General features: G+C 35.4%; 1 protein-coding gene across 1 annotated transcript in view; it reads right to left on the reverse strand.

Annotated features, from left to right (window-relative positions):
• Nucleotides 1-436: 436 nt before the first annotated feature.
• Cib2 (Calcium and integrin binding family member 2) overlaps nt 437-20,063 on the reverse strand; it is a 61,084-nt gene continuing 41,457 nt past the window's right edge. The window contains exons 4-5 of the mRNA XM_089096931.1: nt 4,228-4,375; nt 437-1,448 (exon numbers count right to left, since the gene is read on the reverse strand). Coding sequence (XP_088953057.1) covers nt 1,231-1,448; nt 4,228-4,375 — 366 coding nt within the window. The 3' untranslated portion in view covers nt 437-1,230. The remainder of the gene's footprint in view (nt 1,449-4,227; nt 4,376-20,063) is intronic.

Below are 20,063 nucleotides of genomic sequence, written 5' to 3' on the forward strand. Positions count from 1 at the left end.
TGATATGGCATTTGAGTTTCCTCTCTCATTAGTGCCCCATGCTCTTTGGTCCTCCCCCTAAGAGTAGAAGAAAGAAGTGACAGAGAAAACTTTGACTCTTTAACGAGGGTAGAATGTAAAATATTAGTGACGCTGATATAACATCCTTAACCAGCAGTTAGAGAAAAAAAACAGTTCAAGCTTAATTTTGATTTACAAAAAAATCATATCTTAAAAAAATGTTTAGTTTTGCTTGGATCCGTCCAAAAAGTTTCTGAAAATATGCCCATTCTTTTAATTTGAACTTTTCATTATTGGTTACAAAATAGCTAGGAATGGGTCAGTAGGTAATACAGAGACCAGTTTTGTCTATGTGCACAAATATATCTAAATATTCTTTTTACGTGGTTGGTGCCTTTGTCTTCGACCCTATGCAAAGCAACGGTAAACAACAAAAAGCACAACTTTAAATTTATTTAGGTTTTTACATATAACTTTATGATTTCGCTGTGCAACACTAGGTGCTAGTGGTTTTTTTTTCTCAAAAATAAATGCTCTTTGGCTTGTTTCTGGGAATACACGAACGATAAGATGACCCAAATGATGACAAAATGGCGTAAGTCAGCATAACTCACAACGCCAGCTGGGATCAACACATGGGCACTGTGGCATCCCATAAACATTGCCATACTTGTACGTGTAAATATTCACAAGAAAAACAACTCAATTTAAATGACAAACTGACCTGGCATGCAAGAGTGTAGCTCACAAAATCAATTGGGAGTAGCACAACAAGTTTCAGGGTACCAACACTTGCACCTTCTCGTTTAAGCTGTCAAAATCCGTTAAGCACATTTCCTCACAAGTTCGGCCAAGCTAATCACTCGACAACAGCCTAACATGCGCACATAGGATTTAGCTATAACTGGCATGCGATATATCACGAAATTGGCGCAACAGGTGTTATGGCCCTAGTAATTGCTAACTTTTGATATCAGATGTAAAATGACTTAAGCACATCTTCTTACAAATTTTAGATGTCGCTCACTCCAGAAATGCCTAAAACACACGCGCGGAATGTAGCTATAACTTTCATGCGAGGGTATACCTCAAAATATCAGTTGGAATAACAATAGAAGTTACACACCGTTATAATACAGCACCAAAACTCACACACTTTGCGTTTCAGATGTGCAACAGATTAAATAGCCTACACTTTCAGTATCACAGGTTTTAGACTTCCTCACTGTGTTAAATTCGCACATGGAAGGTTGCTACGAAGTCAGGGGCTCTTTCAATAATATGACTGAACTCCATAACGCTAAGCTTGCCATCTGAGTCCATGTCAATTTCTTCAAACACCTTTTGTACAATTTCTTCCATTTCTTCTGGTTTTAGTTGTCCGTCTGTCAATGTTTCCACCACCCTCGTAACATCATTACTATCTATGAAACCATCTCCATCAAAGTCTGAAATTACAGCGTTTCGCTATTAGCTTATTTAAAAAAAAATAATAATAAGCTTGTCATTTATATACAAGTAACAAGCCAAAATTAAACGAAAAATTTTCTTTACTGTATAGTTTTTTTAAGTGAAGGGCCAAACAAAAATTTTAAGTTTTAATACTTTTTTATATAAGTAGATAAGAAGAAAAAAAGTTCTTTTATTTAAGATTTGAGCATTTTTATAATAACAATTAACGGTATTAATGCACACTACCAACGGATTAAACCCCTACCCTGCAAAAAAGATTAAAAATAAACAATAAAAGTGATTATTTAAATGGCGCCTCAACAAATACTGCAGCCGGGGACAGGCGTAGCCCTTTGTCTCGTAGCTTCACCACTTGTTAACAATGAAGTTGTATACGCTGTTACACACTGGTCTGACAGTTGGTAAGAGAGAATTGGCCACGAGGACAACTTTCTTTGTTTGCCCCTTTGATTTTTCGTTTTTTCAATAGCAAGACAAATTCAAAGGGAGCCAGTAGGCCTGAGTATTGGAAGCAAAGAGGCACATATTGCAATCTCTGCTTCTGCTGCATTCAAACCCCCCGGCTATATATTAAACCATAGGTTCAAAGGAAGGCAGTAGGCCTGAGTATTGGAAGCAAAGAGGTACATATTGCAATCTATGGTTCTGCTGCAATCAAATCCCCCGGCTATATACTAAAGCACAAGGTTCAAAGGAAGGCAGTAGGCCTGAGTATTGGAAGCAAAGAGGTACATATTGCAATCTCTGCTTCTACTGCAATCAAATCCCCCGGCTATATACTAAAGCTAGGTTCAAAGGAAGGCAGTAGGCCTGAGTATTGGAAGCAAAGAGGTACATATTGCAATCTCTGCTTCTACTGCAATCAAATCCCCCGGCTATATACTAAAGCATAGGTTCAAAGGAAGGCAGTAGGGCTGAGTATTGGAAGCAAAGAGGTACATATTGCAATCTCTGCTTCTACTGCAATCAAATCCCCCGGCTATACACTAAAGCATAGGTTCAAAGGAAGGCAGTAGGCCTGAATATTGGAAGCAAAGAGGTACATATTGCAATCTATGCTTCTGCTGCAATCAAATCCCCCGGCTATACACTAAATCATAGGTTCAAAGGAAGGCAGTAGGCCTGAATATTGGTAGCAAAGAGGTACATATTGAAATCTATGGTTCTGCTGCAATCAAATCCCCCGGCTATATACTAAAGCATAGGTTCAAAGGAAGGCAGTAGGACTGAATATTGGAAGCCAAGACGTACATATTGCAATCTCTGGTTCTGCTGCAATCAAATCCCCCGGCTATATACTAAAGCACAAGGTTCAAAGGAAGGCAGTAGGCCTGAGTATTGGAAGCAAAGAGGTACATATTGCAATCTCTGCTTCTACTGCAATCAAATCCCCCGGCTATATACTAAAGCATAGGTTCAAAGGAAGGAAGTAGGCCTGATTATTGGAAGCAAAGAGGTACATATTGCAATCTCTGCTTCTACTGCAATCAAATCCCCCGGCTATACACTAAATCATAGGTTAAAAGGAAGGCAGTAGGCCTGACTATTGGTAGCAAAGAGGTACATATTGAAATCTATGGTTCTGCTGCAATCAAATCCCCCGGCTATATACTAAAGCATAGGTTCAAAGGAAGGCAGTAGGGCTGAGTATTGGAAGCAAAGAGGTACATATTGCAATCTCTGCTTCTGCTGCAATCAAATCCCCCGGCTATATACTAAATCATAGGTTCAAAGGAAGGCAGTAGGCCTGAGTATTGGTAGCAAAGAGGTACATATTGCAATCTATGGTTCTTCTGCAATCAAATCCCCCGGCTATATACTAAAGCATAGGTTCAAAGGAAGGCAGTAGGCCTGAATATTGGAAGCCAAGACGTACATATTGCAATCTCTGGTTCTGCTGCAATCAAATCCCCCGGCTATATACTAAAGCATAGTGTATCCTGATTCTTATACTGCAGATCGAGACACTTACGGGGGAACGATGTAGAACAACACCTGCTTATTTCTTCCATGTTAAATATTTTTTGTTTGTATGATGACAACAAACGTATAAGGGCATTTTAGTTTATATTTATTTGCTTTGTCAAGTACTATAGGCTGTGTTTGCTTCTTTTCTTTCTTTTTTTACTTTTTTTTACTTTCTTTCTTTTTTTAAATTAAGCTTTTTCATGCAAATTTCATGTCAATTTGGATAAGAAAATGGTAAATACAAGTTTGATGATTCTAACAGAGAATTGTAGAGGGCTTTGTAAAGAAGAATTTGGCTAAAAAAAAATTTCGAATTATCCCCAAAAAGGGAGTTTTCATCAATCTGGTTTTTGCTGCTGCAATTTGTTACCATCAATTTTATATTGGAAACCCCTGAATGGTTGAATAATTAGCTTCGATAGGCGGTTCACATCCAGGTAGGCGGCGGATCCAGGCACTTCAGCTGCAAGCAATTAGAAGGAGAGCGAACATTTTGGGGGAACAAGGTAATTAAAAAAAACGATAACATGAAAGAATGTCCTTAAAAACAACAAAAATGGCCCCTACACATCCAATGGGTCCATGTTTTGGGGGAAGTTCATCAGAACAACAAACATAGAGCAATTGTTACGATTATCCCAAAACTGTGAGAGGAGGCGTACGTGCCTGGTTAAAGCTTTTGAAAATTTTCTATCGAGTGGAAGATATGTTTTACAAAAAGTGTGGAGCAAAAACTAGGCTCAGGACCCGGGAATTTCGCTCTTCCCTCTCGTCGGGAAAGCTTACCATATATTTTAAAAGCATAGTGAATCTTGACATCTCTTGACGCATTTTCACTGAATACTGAAAAACAATCCAGAAAATCTTCAAAGCTCATATCACCACTTCCATCGCTTGAAAAAACACTGCAAATCCGCTGTTTGAACGGGTTCTCCTTAAAAATTGGAAATTTTCAACAAGATTAAAATACTATCAAAAACTACGAGCATAGAAAAATAATAAGAAAGAAGAAGACAAATTCGCTTCTGAGGAAAAAAAACCAACACCATCTAGCTTTACCCGACAAAATGCTAAAGCTGGTAACAAAACCGAAATAAAAATAGGAGCATGTGGTCGGAGAGCGGTAATTTATCGTAAGGGGAATCAAGGCAATCGAATGATAGCCATGAATTTTTTGGCCAATGAAGACAGGGGAGAGGGGCAAGATTTGGGTATAATATCAATTTCTGCTCTCAGTATCAAATACAGTGAATCTAGAAATTGTGTGCTTACTTAATTATTTCACATATTTTAGACCATTAGTCACCTCTTGGGATGGACAAAAACTGATAAACATAACGTGAAAAGGCCAACCATAACATAAAAATTAAAGCAAAATTAAACACACTCACTATCATAGGAAGCGCGCTAGCGCTGCCTAAGTAAAGAACAATGTGGGCACAATGTGTTGTTTTTTTTTTTGTTTTTTTTTTCTCCATACCCGGGCACTTTGTATCGAAGGAGTTGTGGTAGAAAGTTCGAAAAGGGCTCATTCGATTCCAAATTGGAGTGGCTAGTGCCTTTTTTAATAGTCGAAAGTGATAGGAGGGCAACTAGCCCCCCCCCTCCAACGCCCATCATTCCCCACAACACATTCAATCAAAATTTTGAGACAGCCATTTTGTTCAGCGTAATTGATTTCCAGATAGAAAATATCTTTTTGAGGAGGACACTCACCTACAACCCTCGGGGCAAGGGTTTTAAGTTATGCCCTGGGGGCATTTAAGGTTTTTATAGAAGGCGTTGTCGTAGAAACTTCAAAAAAGGCTCATTCGATTGGAAACTCAAAGGGCTAGTGCTCTTTCTAATAGTCGAAAGACATTGGAGGGCAACTAGCCCTCCCCCCCCCCGCCACGCCCATCATTTCCCCAAACACATCCAATCAAAATTTTGAGATAGCCATTTTGTTCAGCGTAGTTTATTTCTGATAGAAAATATCTTTTTGAGGAGGACACTCCCCCACAACCCTCAGGGCAAGGGTTTTATAGAGGGCGTTGTCGTAGAAACTTCAAAAAAGGCTTATTCGATTGAAAATTCAAACGGCTAGTGCCCGGTTTAATAGTCGAAAGTGACTGGAGGGCAACTAGCCCCCCCCCCGCGCCCATCATTCCCCCAAACAGATCCAGTCAAAATTTTGAGATGCCATTTTTTTCAGCGTAGTTGATTTCCAGATAGAAAATATGTTTTTGAGGAGGCCACTCCCCTACAACTCTCGGAGCAAGGGTTTTTAGTTATGCCCTGGGGGCATATAAGGTTTTTATAGAAGGCGTTGTCGTAGAAACTTCAAGAAAGGCTCATTCCATTGGAAATTCAAAGGGCTAGTGCCCTTTTTAATAGTTGAAAGTGATTGCAGGGCAACTATCCCCCCTTCCCCACGCCCATAATTCCCATAAGCAAATCCAATCAAAATTTTGAGATAACCATTTTGTTCAGCGTAATTGATTTCCAGATGGAAAATATGTTTTTGAGGAGGGCACTCCCCCATAGCCCTCGGGGCAAGGGTTGTAAGTTATGCCCTGGGGGCATATAAGGTTCTTATAGAAGGCGTTGTCATAGAAACTTCAAAATGGCTAGTGCCCTTTTTAATAGTCGAAAGTAATTGGAAGGCAACTAACACCCCTTCCACGCCCACCATTTCCCCAAACACATCAAATCAAAATTTTGAGATAGCCATTTTGTTCCACGCAGTTAAAGTTAAGGAAATTAGACCTTTGAGAAAGACACTCCCCCCACAGTCTTAAGAGCAACTGTGATAAGTTATGCCCTGGGGGCATATAAGTTTTTATTGAAATCTTTGTCGTAGAAACTTTAAAAAGGCCTAATTCGATTTGAAATTCAAAGGTTTAGTGCCCTTTGTAATAGTCAAAAGTGATTTAAGGGCAACTAGCCCCCCTCTCTCGCTTACCTTTTCCTCAAACACATCAAATCAAAATTTTTAGATAGCCATTTTGTTCAGTGTTGTGGATTTCCAGATAGAAATTATGTTTTTGAGGAGAACACTCCCCCACAGGCCTCAGGACAGGGGTTGTAAGTTATGCCCTTGGGGCATATAGGTTTTTTTTTTCTGAACGTGTCGTCGTAGAAACTTCAAAAAGGCCTCATTTCATTGGAAATTAACATGGCTAGTTCCCTTTTTAACGGTCAAAAGTGATTGGAAGGCACCTTAAACCCCTTCTTCGTCTACCATTTTCCCAAAAATATCCAATCAAAGCTTTCAAATAGCCATTTTGTTCCACTCAGTTAAAGTTCAGGAAATTATACCTTAGAGCAGGACACTCCCACCACAGTTTTCAGGGCAAGCGTTATAAGTTATGCCCTGGGGGTATATACGGTTTTTATTGAAATGTTTGTTGTAGAAACTGGAAAAAGCGCTCATTCGATTTGAAATTCATAGGTATAGTGCTCTTATGTTAACTTGAAAGTAATATGAGGGCAAGAGACCCCCGTCTCAAGCCAATCTTTCCCCCCCAGACCATCAATCACAATTTGTAGATAGCTGGTTTATTTAACACATTGGGTAGATGTAGACGTTAGGCCATTAAAAATGACAACCTATCCCCCCCTCACAACCCTCAGGATCAGGTTTGTAAGTTATTCCCTGGGAGCATGTAAGGTTTTTATTGAAGGTGATGCTGTAAAAACATCCAAAAGGACTCATTCAATTGAAAATTGAAAGGGCTATTGCCCTTTTAATAGTCAAAAGGGATTGAAGGGCAACTAACCCCCCTCTCACGCCCACCATCTCCCCAAACACATTCAATCAAAATATTGATATATCTCTTTTGTTCAACGTATTCGAAAGTTCTGGAAATAAGGTCTTTTAGGATGATAAAGATGCTCAGATTTTAGTATGATCAGAGCTTTCATTGCATGGTTGTAAGTTATGCCCTGGGGGCATATAAGGTTATATAGAAAGTTGTTGTAGAAATTTGAAAAGGGGCTCATTTGATTGGAAATTGAAATTGCCCTTTTTAACAGTCGAAAGTAAGGGGAGAGTAATTAACCCCCCTCTTACGCCCTCCATTTCCCCAAACACATTCAATCAAAGTTTAGAGACAGCCATTTTGTTCAACGTAGATGAAAGTTCTGGAAATTATGTATTTAAGGATGACAAACCCCCCAGAGTCCCCAGGGCGAATGTTGTAAGTTATGCCCTGGGGGTATATAAGGTTTTTAATGATAGAGTTGTCGTAAAAACTTCAAAAGAGGCTCATTCAATTGGAAATTTAGAGTACTATTGCCCTTTTTAATAGTTGAGTGATTGGAAGGTAACTAACCCCCCCCTCACGCCCATCATTCCCCCAAACACACCCAACCAGATTTTCAGATAGCCATTTTGTTTAACGTAGTAGAAAGTTCTGGAAATTAGGCCTGAGAGAATGACAACCCCCCCAGCCCTCAGGGCAAGCTTAGCAACTTATCCCCTGGGGATATATACGGTTTCTATTGAGAGAATTGTCATAGAAAATTCAAAAGGGCTCATTTGATTGGAAAGTGAAAGGGATATTGCCGTTTTTAATTGTTTAAAGTGATTGGAGAAAGACTAACCCCCCTCTCACGGCCACCATTTCCCCAAACACATCCAATAAAAATTTTGAGATAGCCATTTTGTCTAATGTAGTTGAAATTTCGGGAGATTAGGTCTTTAAGGATGATAAACACCCTTACTGCCCCTTGGGCTAGGGTCGTAATTTATGCCCCGGGGGCATATATGGTGTTTATAGGAAGTGCTGTTTTTGAAACTCAAAAAGGGCTCATTTGATTGAAAATCGGAAGGCCTAGTGCCCTTTTTAATAGTTGAAAGTGATTGGAAGGCTTGACATTTTTATAGTAAAGATCGATGTGGGTACAATGTATTATTTTTTTATTTTTTTTTGTTTAGACCAGGGCACTTCGTATCGAAGGAGTTGTCGTAGGAATTTTGAAAACGGCTGAATCGATTGAAAATAGTAAGGGCTGATGCCCTTTTTAATAGTCGAAAGTGATTGGAGGGAAACTAATCCACCCCCATACCCACCCTTCCATTTTACTTTATTTTTAAAATCTAAATGTTGCCATAAGATTAAATCAAAGTGCACTGTGTTAATGATATTTTCCAATAAGGCATCTCCGTAGTATACCAAGAACGACTGAGGAAAAGATGTTCAAACTTTTGGGGCTGCTTTTGCTCGTAAGATTTAACCAAATCAAAATAGCGTAAGTGTATTCAAGCTATCAAAGAAAGTAAACAGATTTTTTTGCGATTGGTAGCAAGTCTTCAATTTCAGGTCAACTAAACGAGGTATGAAACTAAATTAAAAGCTTCTATTTGTGTCCAGATTTTTAAGAGGTTTTATGTTGTTAAAAATTGCTGAAAATTTTTCTCCAGAATACAAATAGCAGGACTAACTATAAAGCTTAAAAAAAAAGAAAAGATTTAAAGTATTATTTTCTTTTTCTCTGAATAGACTGTATCAATATAAAACGAGCAGAAATTAATTAAAAAAACTTTTTCCACAAAAAAAGTTTTTCAAAGAAAAGTAAAGAACTCCATTAAAGAAAAATGAGCAAAAATCAAATAATCTACCAAGTGTGAAACTACCACAAATCAGCATCGATAAATACATGAAACCCAAACGAACAGAAATTAAAATAAATAACCGAGTCAAACTCAAAATGAGCAGAAATTAACATAAGTTAGGCTCAAAACCCCTATGCCTTCCCAAGGCCAGAACATAATTTGCACTTTACTGAAAAAAATACAAATGAACGTGCATTGTCAGTTTAATATACACACACTGATATTTAGTAGTCAAAATCTTAATATTAATTGATTTATTAAAGTTATAAAAGTAAAAACATTTATATTTTTTTCAGTAAAGTGCAAATTATTTTCTGGCCTTTGGAAGGCATATGGGTTTTGAGCCCAACTTATGTTAATTTCTGCTAGTTTTGAGTTTAACTCGGTAATTTATTTCATTTCTGTTCGTTTTGGGTTTCATTTATTTATCGATGCTGATCTGTGGTACTTTCACGCTTGGTAGATTATTTTTTTTCTCATTTTTGGTTTAATGGAGTTCTTTACTTTTCTTTGAAAAAATTATTTTGTGGAAAAAGTTTTTTTAATTAATCTTACTAATATGTTCAAAGAAACTTATTCAACTTTCATTTTAACCGTTCATTTTAGACGAGTAAATCTTCCGATGCCAATTTCTTTGGAACCAATTGAGTTTTCCCTAAAGTTTAAAGGAACTGGTCAACTTCAGGCCATAAACCTTGTCCAAAAGAATCAAAAACAAAATAACTGAAAAAAAACTTTGATTTCACTCAGGAAGGTCTATATTTTTAATATAGATACAAGCTTAAAAAGGGAAGGCAGAAGCTCGTTTACCTTTTCCATTATTTTTTTAGAGACCATCTCTGAAAGTTCCTAGCTAATTGGGTAGCTTAGATCAAGCATGTCCCTTTCTTTCTTCCCACTATAAAACCCACCTGTAAACAATGGGCAATCTTCAAAATCTAAGGGCTTGGCATGGATTATGTCATCCCTAAACTACAACTACTACTACTAACAACTCACTGCAGCACCAAGCCGCCTGAGGCCAACACAGCTACGCACGCTCCCCCTCCATTCCAATCTATTTAAAGCCTCTATTTTTACACCCTCACAAGAAGTTCCCACTTCCTTTAAATCTTTCTTTATGACTTCTTCCCACCCCAGACGAGGACGACCTGCTTTCTGTTTAGCCTTAGACGGTTTGCCGAAAAGGACAATCTTCGGCAATCTGTCATCCTTCATCCACACAACGTGCCCTAGCCACCTCAAACGTTCTTTCATTATGCCCCTAGAGAGTGGTTTTGAGCCCCATTTTTCGTACAGCCTATTGTTTGAAATACGATCAGTCAGCCGGGTACCCAGAACAATCCTTAAGCAATTTCTCTGGAAAATATCTAGCAAATCTTCATCCGCTTTTCAGAGCGTCCATGCTTCAGAGCCATATTTGACCACTGTCATCAGTAGCTTCTAATATTCTAATCTTGGTTTGCAGACTTATCTTCCTATTCTTCCAAACTTGTTTTAACTGTGAAAAAACACTCTGAGCCTTGGCTATTCTACTTTTAACATCTTCACTGCTCTCATTATCCTTACTAAAATACTACCAAGGTAAGTGAAGCTGCCCACCTGATCAATCGTTTCGTTACCCAGCGTCACCTTTTCATCTTCACTGATTCCTAGCCTTAGTGCACAGTTCATATAATTATCCAGTAGGCTTATCGCAGATCATTTCTGGTCTTCCTTCTCGGTGCGAACAAAAAGCTCCTCCCACTTCTTTCTGCATTAGCGGGTTAGTCTGTTTCCGATTGTTTCCAACAAAGTACATTATTCGTAATAGCGGGTTTCCTCTTGTTTCTGATTAGATAACAGTCTGACTTGTCTACCCGTGAAAAGATCTGATGCCGCCTATGTTTCTATCTGCAAAAACGTTCTCTGGAGCACTCGCACCTTGGTCCGGGTTTTTATAATGGGAAAGATCATACTGGGAAAGATCATACTGGATAATTATATAAACTGTGCCTTAGTGGCTTTGTCTTCTTAACATTAATTTTCAAACGTATTTTGGCACCCTGGACTCGCAAAACCTCTAAACGTTCATTCATTTTGCTCACACTTTCATCTAGGATGCGTAAATCGTCAGCATAATCTAAGTTCAGGAGGCTTTTTCCTCACCATTTGATTCCGTGGTCTCCCATTACCTTTCCTGTGCTCCTTAAGACAAAGTCCATCAAAATAATCCATATAAAGGGGGTAGAACACAACCCTGCTAACTCCTGATTTAATGCAAAACCAGCTGCTAACCTCCTTTCCTACCTTAACCGCAGCAGTGTTATTCTCGTACTTAGCACTAATCACTTTAATGTATTTGTGTGGTATACCATACAAGGATAAGATCTTTACTAGAGCTCTTCTATCAACATAATCAAATGCTTGCTCAAAATCTATAAAACTGAGGACCAAAGGTGTTTGAAAACTCAGGCACTTCTCAATTATATTCAAAACTTACCATGTTTACTAGATACAGGCGCATCTAAATCATTAATTCGAGAGGAAGTTTTTAAGAGGTTTCCTCCTAGTGCCAAAAATCGCGTAATCAGATGCCACAATACCCTGACATCAGTGACGTGCCACAGGCTGACAATCTTGGGAGAATGTCCATTAAAATTTAGTACAGGAGATAAAGAAATAACAGTAACAGTGATAATATGCAAGCAGCTACAATTTCCTTGTATTCCAGGAGTAGATGCCATCAGAAAATATGGGATCGTATGGGAACCCATATCCGATACAATAACCATAAACCAGGCAAATGAAAATAATAGGAAAATTTACGTAACAACAGATAACGAAAGTGACGATTCAAATTATAACCTAATAATAAGCGGAAAAATCACAATAGAAGGGGGAACGACAGCTCAAATTCTAGTGACATTAAATACAAAATAAGGAAAGGTTAAAACCATGGACGCCATGATAGGAGGATACACCATAAGAGAATACCACATGACTTTCGTGGAAAATCAAGTTATAAAAATTGAAAATGGTATAACATACTTAAAACTATCAAATCTAAGTAGTAATAAAGTAAGATTGAACCAGATAGAACTTGGATCAGTGGAAAAGATTTGAAATTCAGAAATAAAATCTCTAAACAGTCCAGAATTAGGCATAGATTTCACTAGCCACGAACATTTATCCTCATTAAAACCGCAACCACAAGAAAAGTATGGAATGTCGAAAACGGATTTTTTGCAACAATTTGATTTAAAACATTTACCAGAAAACATAAAAACGAGGGTGGATAATATTCTTTGGGATTTCAAATGGACTTTTGCAAGACACAAAGCGGATTACGGATTAACTCACTTAATCACGCACAAAATACTAATAGAGGGCCCTTCAATCAAAAAGTCATCACATATAAAACCTTATGCTTTAATATCTTTGTTCGAAAGCCAATTAAAGGAAATAAAAGAGCAAGGAATAATTAAAGAAAGTATTAGCGATTGGCATTTTTCACTAGTTATAGTCGGAAAAAAAGATAACACTGAAATGCTAGAGGTATTTTTTCAGGGGCTAAATGTCATCAAAGTTAGCAAAAGGACAAAATTACCAGGAATTGACACAATTTTAGATGTGCTGAGATGCAATAAATACTGAAATAGTTTTGACTTAATAGCAGGATATTGGCAAATCACTTTAGATGCAGAAACAAAGCATAAAGCTACAGTAATCTTAGACGATGGAAGAACGTTCACATTTGAACATATGCCTTTTGGCTTATCATTTAGTCCAAATTATTTTAGTCGACTAGTGAATTTGGTGTTAAAAGATAACGAACTAAGAAGGAAAAAAGATACCTTGGCTTATTTAGATGATGTAATTTTGTTTAATGAAAACTTAGAATACCCCTTGGTCGTACTTAGAAAAATACTAAAGAGGGTTGAAAAAGCAGTCTTAAAATTAAAACAAGAGTGGGTGAAAATAGTAGTATCAAAATTAGTTTTTCTTGGACACCTGATAAACCAAGGTACTATTTCATCAAATCCAGAAAAATTTACAGTCATAGAAAATTTACAGCCTCCTAAAGATCAAAAAAGCTGCAGATAAGTTTGTGGTTTGTTAAGCTATTTCAGACGATATATTAAAAATTATGCAACAATAGCGCAGCCTTTGACAAACCTTTTGAAAAAATCAGGTAAATTCCCATGTCCAGCGGACGCAAAACAAGCGCTAAATGAAATAAAATGGCAATTATTACTGGCACCAATACTTAAACTACCAGATTTGTCACAAGACTTCTGTTTGCAAACTGATGCTTCGGGGTACGGTATAGGAGCCATATTATTTAACATCAATTCTAAAGGAGTAGAATCAATAGGACTGTACACCGGCAGATAACTGTTGGAGGCAGACAGAAAGTATTCAACAGTTGAGAGGGGGTGCTTTGCAGTTGTAGTTTTTACAGAATATTTTTGACAATTTTTACTTGGAAAAAAATTCATTTTACACGGAGACAAAAATCCTTAATTTGGCTACATACGATGCAAAATACTTTAGCCAGACTGACACGGTTGATACTACGTCTACAAGCAAATTCAAATACCCCAATATATATAAAGAACCTTATTAACATTTTACCAGATTATTTGTAACGAAATCCTGATACGGAATGAAATTTGATAACAGCCATCCAGAAAGAACTGAAAGGGTTAGAAATACTATCTAATGAAAATATTTCGAATCATCAAGATAAAGATGATTTTTGTTTAGCGATGAAATCCTTTTTATCAAAAGGAACGGAACTGCCAGAGCACTTTAAACATTTTTTAAAGGACTTAGATAATTTTGATCTTGACGAAAGTAAAAATCTTTTTGTAAGATATCAGAGACCATCGCAAGAATATAGAAAAAAGGTTTTAAAACTTATTCCAGTATTTCCAAAATCACTGGAAGGAGAAATTTTACAGATGGCACATGCAACGATTGGCTGTCACATGGGAGAAGCAAAAACTATGGTGAGGCTAAAAGGAAATTTTTATTTTCCGAGAACGCACTCAAAAATATAAATTTTCATACAATGCTATCAAGACTGCGCCAAACAACATTCACCACCAAAGATCCCTAAGGCCGAATCAGTTCTCTACCCAACTCCTTCAGGGGTAAGAGATTTAATGTCTAGTGACATTTGGGGGACAGGAGGAAGTTTACCAGTTTTCAAGAAAGAAAACAGGTGCGTACTAACCGTAGTCGATTATTTTAACTCATACTTATACGCTTTTCCAATTAAAGACGAAAAGACAAAAACCATTTCGAAAGTTCTGGTCAATCGCCTATTCTTGGAACACGGAATTTTTCCTAGAGTTTTACTTAGCGACAATGGGCCATGTTTTAGAGCCAAATTATTAGACAAAATTCCAGAATATCTGGATGTGAGACGATGGTTTACATCGTCTTATTTGGCCGCAGCTAATAAATAGGTTGAACAACACATAGTGAATTAGCTCACATACTAGGAATACATGAATGAGAGGAAAATGACAGTTGGGATGAACATTTACCATTTGTAGTCTTAGCAATAAATACGGCTATTTCAAGTTCCTTAAAAGAAACGCCATTTTTTGGCAACATCTAAGAGATCCCAGAATTTGTTTAGATGAAATACAAAATGATAGAATATATTACAACCAAGACCAATATAAGCAAGAGATGGTGATGCGAATGAAAAAAAACTATGGAACAAGCTATAGACAATCTGGAAGATCCGAAAAAAGAACAAAAAGAAAACTATGACCAAAAAAGTAAAAATAAAAAAAATTACTGTCTAGGAGACTTGGTTTACGTGTACAAAACCACCCTTGAAGGGACGAAAAAGTTCATGCCAAAAAGAGATGAGCCGGATGGGATTATAAAGATTCTACCAAATAACTAAACATATGTTTTAAAGCATCAGCACAGTGAAAGGGAAGAAGCAGTACACCGCAATAGAATAAAAAAGGGATTTTTTTTAAAACCTTGGAAATTAGAGCCTATTCTTTCAGACGAAGAAATAGAGGAAACCAATTCACCAGTATATATCAGAAGACCGTATGAATTTTATGACCTTTTTAATGACCACAAAGGTTGGGAGGAGTGAAAGAAGTATTTAGCCCAGTCTTGGCTACAAACTCTCCACAACAAACAAGAGAAAAGTAGAAATATTCGATGCTCATCGGATACTAGCGATGAAGAACATCAAACACAACATAAGGGTTTAAAACGTGATAAACCAAATGTAAAATCCACAGATGAAGAAAAATTGGAGGGAACCAATGAATTATCTGATTTTTCTACACATTTGACGAGGCAACAAAACCGCGCTCGAATTCAGAGCCTTGTAAACCACACTATAGAGACCACGGAAAAACTTGCAAATATTATAAAGAAGAGAAGCAAAAATTTGGAGTCCAAAATTCGGACCAGGAAACGGAGAAAGGCAGAACAAGCTTAGCCCCCAGCAGATTAATATTTGAATAAAACAATTATAACGGAAAAAAATAATGAATAAAAATAAAACGAGTAAAAAGCCTCTAAAGAAATATCTACATTTTCTTTTTTTAATCAGTATGTAAATAACATCAAGTTTTCTTTCAAATACATATCGCAAGTAAAAATTATTACCGTCACGTAGAAAAGAAATTCAAAAATTTTTAGCCTAAATACTCATAAGTTCCCAGAAAAAATAAGCTCCGATCTAAAGTGACATCAAAGGTTCCTGCAAAAAATTCATCTCCGAGACTAAATAAAACTTCGCGAATTGTTTACCGAGAAAACTTTTCAAAACGAACAAGACTACGTTTCATAAAATAAGATACGTAAGGCCACATAACTTATTAACAGGTGTTGTTAAAAAAATTGAATTACACATGTTTATAATAAACATTAGAAGCAAATTATTTTTATACTTATATCGAAAAAAAAATATATTTTGGGAGAATAATTTAAAAAAGAAAAAAAACGAAAAAAAACGAAGGAGGTTAGTTTACTGAAATAGGGTCATTGGAAGCTAGCAAATTTGGAGTTGAGCTTAATCACTGCTTGTCTCTCGTCGATAAGTAAATGCGAAGCATCTATTAACCTTTGACTCTCTGAAGTGGTACTTTCAGTCGAATTTGAAAAAAATTGCTTTGACGAAAATTAAAAATAACAATAATAGGAAAGGCAGCAAGCGTTTACATTAAGTCAACCACTTGTACAAGCTAGATGTAATCTTATTATAATTAGTTATAGTATAATATAATATTTTTTTTATTAGTTACAAATAGTAAAAAGAAAAAAAACAAATTTTAAAGAAGGGCTATAAAGGTTTAAGCAGAACTTAGAATAAGCTTAGAAAGCAAAAAGAGGGCTTAGTAAAGGAAACGAAAAGCGATATAAAAATAAATTATAACCTAAAAACTTACCAGGAGGTAAAAGCCAACGACAAATCAATTAAAAATAACCAATAAATCTCATCGTCACAAGCAAACCGTAGTAGTTCAAGGTAATAATTTTAACTCTAGCGATGTATTGGATCTGACAAAACGAATTGGCACAGGAGATCCCTAGTTTAAACAATTGGCTTTCACCTGTTCCAACCCAAACACCCAAATCCCAATCCGTTGAACCCTAACAGAAACTTCCACTTTTTCTATGAAAATAAAATATAACATTACACAACAAAAAACTTGCAGTAATGAACAGAAATTCATTCATACAACGTTCCCAGATTTAAGCTTATCAATAAAGCACAGATAGTGGAAATCGCGTTCCAAGTATGTAGGCTTGCAAAGAGAATTGTTGTCTCCCTTTGGCAAAGAAAATAAGACCATAATTAAAATTAAAATAAAATCTGTAACCAGTTTGTCATAAATATTGCCTTTTTCCGAAGAACTGAGAACTAGAAAATGCAGTGAAAGACTTAATTAAAAGTGTTCCAAAAATCAGCTGAAAAAATACAGTGCTTTTCTAACACAAACACTTTTGGACAGAAAAATTTGAATAATGTCAAAAAAATGCAGGTTGCATAAATCCTTTTCAAAATAAGGAGATAATGAATTTGACCATAGAAGGGCAATCAGCATAAAAACTTTTCAAGGTTATTGGAAAAAAACATGAAACATATAAATATAGGCTTAAAAAAAGACCTATTTTACTTAAAAAGCAGAAAAAGACTTGAAAAAAAACCTTAGGCTTCATTGAAATAAAGAATCGAAAAAAACAAGAAGGGTTCAAGTTGAAAATATAGTAGACAAAACTAAAGGAGAAGAAAGTGAATGGAGTCAGTTAAACTCTGTTATACGCATATATTGAACTGACCGAACGAGACTAGTATGGAAATTGCACTAAAAAGGTACAAAATAAGTAGCATTAATACTACGGAGCCACCGTTACAGTGGCTAACTCGGGCCGAGATGAATAGAAATATTGGAGAAAAGCTCCAAGTAGACAGGAAAAAATTTTGCTCTCTTATGTGGGAGTCGTGCTCAGAAAATTTAATAACATGGCATGAAAAATTAAAAGAATGCACATAATATACGTAAGGACTTAAGTTTAAGTTTAAAATAAAGACAGACCACAAAAAGTTGAGAAGTTAAATTGAAAATAGTCATTGTCACTTGTATGTCTAAAAGTAAATTACTATGTGCCCTGAAGGCACGGTATTTTTATACAGAAGGGCCACTTTTCTGATAAAATAAAAGCCCAAGAGGTAACTGTGGCCACAAAAAAGTGTGGTAATAATATAAATAATTAATTATTGTGTGTTGAGGCTCATAATAGTCCTTTTAGCTGTAGCTGATGACAAGAGGACCTGGAAACGTTATAGGGAGCTACCAGAAGGCAGCCCTAATAAGCAAACCTTCAGAGTACAGGCACGAGTCAATTGATAATGGCTAACAGGTATAAGGTGAACAGCAAAAATTTTTAACTTATCAGATCCAAGCTGTAAATGAAGCCTTAACCCAAAAGGACATTAAAGCTGAAAAAAAGAGAGATTACAGGCAAAAATGTTATTAAACCGTCTCAAGTACCAAAAATTCTAAAAGAATTAGAAAGCTCAAAAGTCTGAATAAACAAACAGGCATATAGTAAGCTAATGACAGTTAATGAGACAAGTGGGTTCGAAATAGAACCAAAATTGTAAAACAAAGATAAGAAAATGTATATAGTCGTATATGGGAAAAGTTGGATAGGGTAAAAAATTAAATTGAGAAAATATCTTCGGTTATAATGGTTTTTTTAAAACCTTTTATCAATATAGAACTGTTACCGTAAAAAAAAAAATTGTAAATATAGAAAAGTAAATAGTAAAGTTATATCATATTAACTCCTGCCAAACCCTTATGCGGATGCTAATGACAATTCCTAGTTATAGAGCATAAATCTATTCGTTGGAGTTGTGTCTTTTTTTTAAATATTTTCATTTCAGTTATGACTTATAATATAAAAGTATTTACGGACTTATTTAAAAGTTGTATAAATAAAGTAAATATAGCACTGATTAAATAAATTATTAGAGTACATAATTATTATTTGTTTTTAACAATTAAGTTATGTATCAACATAACTTCTGTTAATTTATATATATGTAACCTAAACTATCCATGTAAATATAATGAATCAATATGTTGAGTATTTGTGTTTTTTTATTTTTATCATTCAAGAAGTATTCTACATTAATACTTCATAAGCAATTCATAAAACACTAATTGGAATTAATTCCAATGCTAGTCTATACCGTGTTTCATTTTTTTTAAATGTTTTAAGTTTTAACCAGTAGTTAAATATCCTATCGAGTTTTGCAAATTAAAAAAAATACTTGTGTAAGCTATTACACAATGCTTGTACATATATATATATATATATATATATATATATATATATATATATATATATATATATATATATATATATATATATATATATATATATATATATATATATACTATGTTTTAATTTACTTTAAGTTAACTAGTGATTTAGTGTTTTATGTAAATGTTTGACTTCGAGTCAATGTATAAATAATTTTTATTGTGAAATAATCCGTTAAGTATTAAGTTTGAAAGAATAATCCAGCAAGAAACATAATATTTCGATTTAAGCGGAATATTATTTTTGAAGTAATTAAAAGAGAGAAAAGTAAATAAAAGTAATTAAACTTTACGAAATTGAGTGTTTCATTTCTACTATATATGTAAAACTTTATGCTTTATATGTATTCTAATGTGAGTATTTATTTTAGATACAGCCTTAGCTTTTTTTTTGGAATACAAATTTTTCGTAGCATCCTTTCGGATCCATTTTTTTCAATGATTCTTTGACGCACTTATGGGAGGTAACAAATTTTGAAGCCACTTCAATTTCATCTGGTACTATAATCTTATACCATCAGAAGCCAAAAGGTACCTGATCAACTAGAATTTTCGAAACTGTAGCAGTATTGCCGACTTAATTAAAATTTCTTCAGAAAATAAGATAAAATAGGAACCTATTTTAGACCAAGATAGTGGAATACATAGCACAAATGGCTTATGTATTTAAAATATGTCAAAACGCTGTGTGCTGGAAAAAAAATATGTGAAAATTTAAAAAGCAAAAATGTTATGTGTAAATTATCCAAGGCAATGCTAAAACGAAAAATAAACGGTATATCAACCACATCACACAGATAAATTAAATTATTAATGTGAATTAAATTTAAACTCAAATAATTCATAAGCTTTTCTAATATAACTTGAAATATAATTTAAGCAAAACCACTAATATAATGTTTGGGGTCAAGTTAAAACAGAAGATGCATATGAAGAAGGGTAAAATGAGTATTTTTCAGTCCTAGAGACAGAGAAAAAGAGAAGCAAGGATGAATTTCAAATAGAAATCCTTCGACAAAAAAAAGAACATGGCCTATATTGGACCAGAAACATGACCCTAAGGAAACGCATTGAGGGTATATGCACATAATGACCCAAAGATGACAGCATAATAGCTGTAAACAAAATTAAGCTGTTTTAAAAGTAAAATATTGAGA

Source organism: Artemia sp. Qi Xiang Cuo, chromosome 11 (genome assembly GCF_049724085.1).
Source record: "Artemia sp. Qi Xiang Cuo chromosome 11, ASM4972408v1, whole genome shotgun sequence".
Lineage (NCBI taxonomy): Eukaryota > Metazoa > Arthropoda > Branchiopoda > Anostraca > Artemiidae > Artemia > Artemia sp. Qi Xiang Cuo.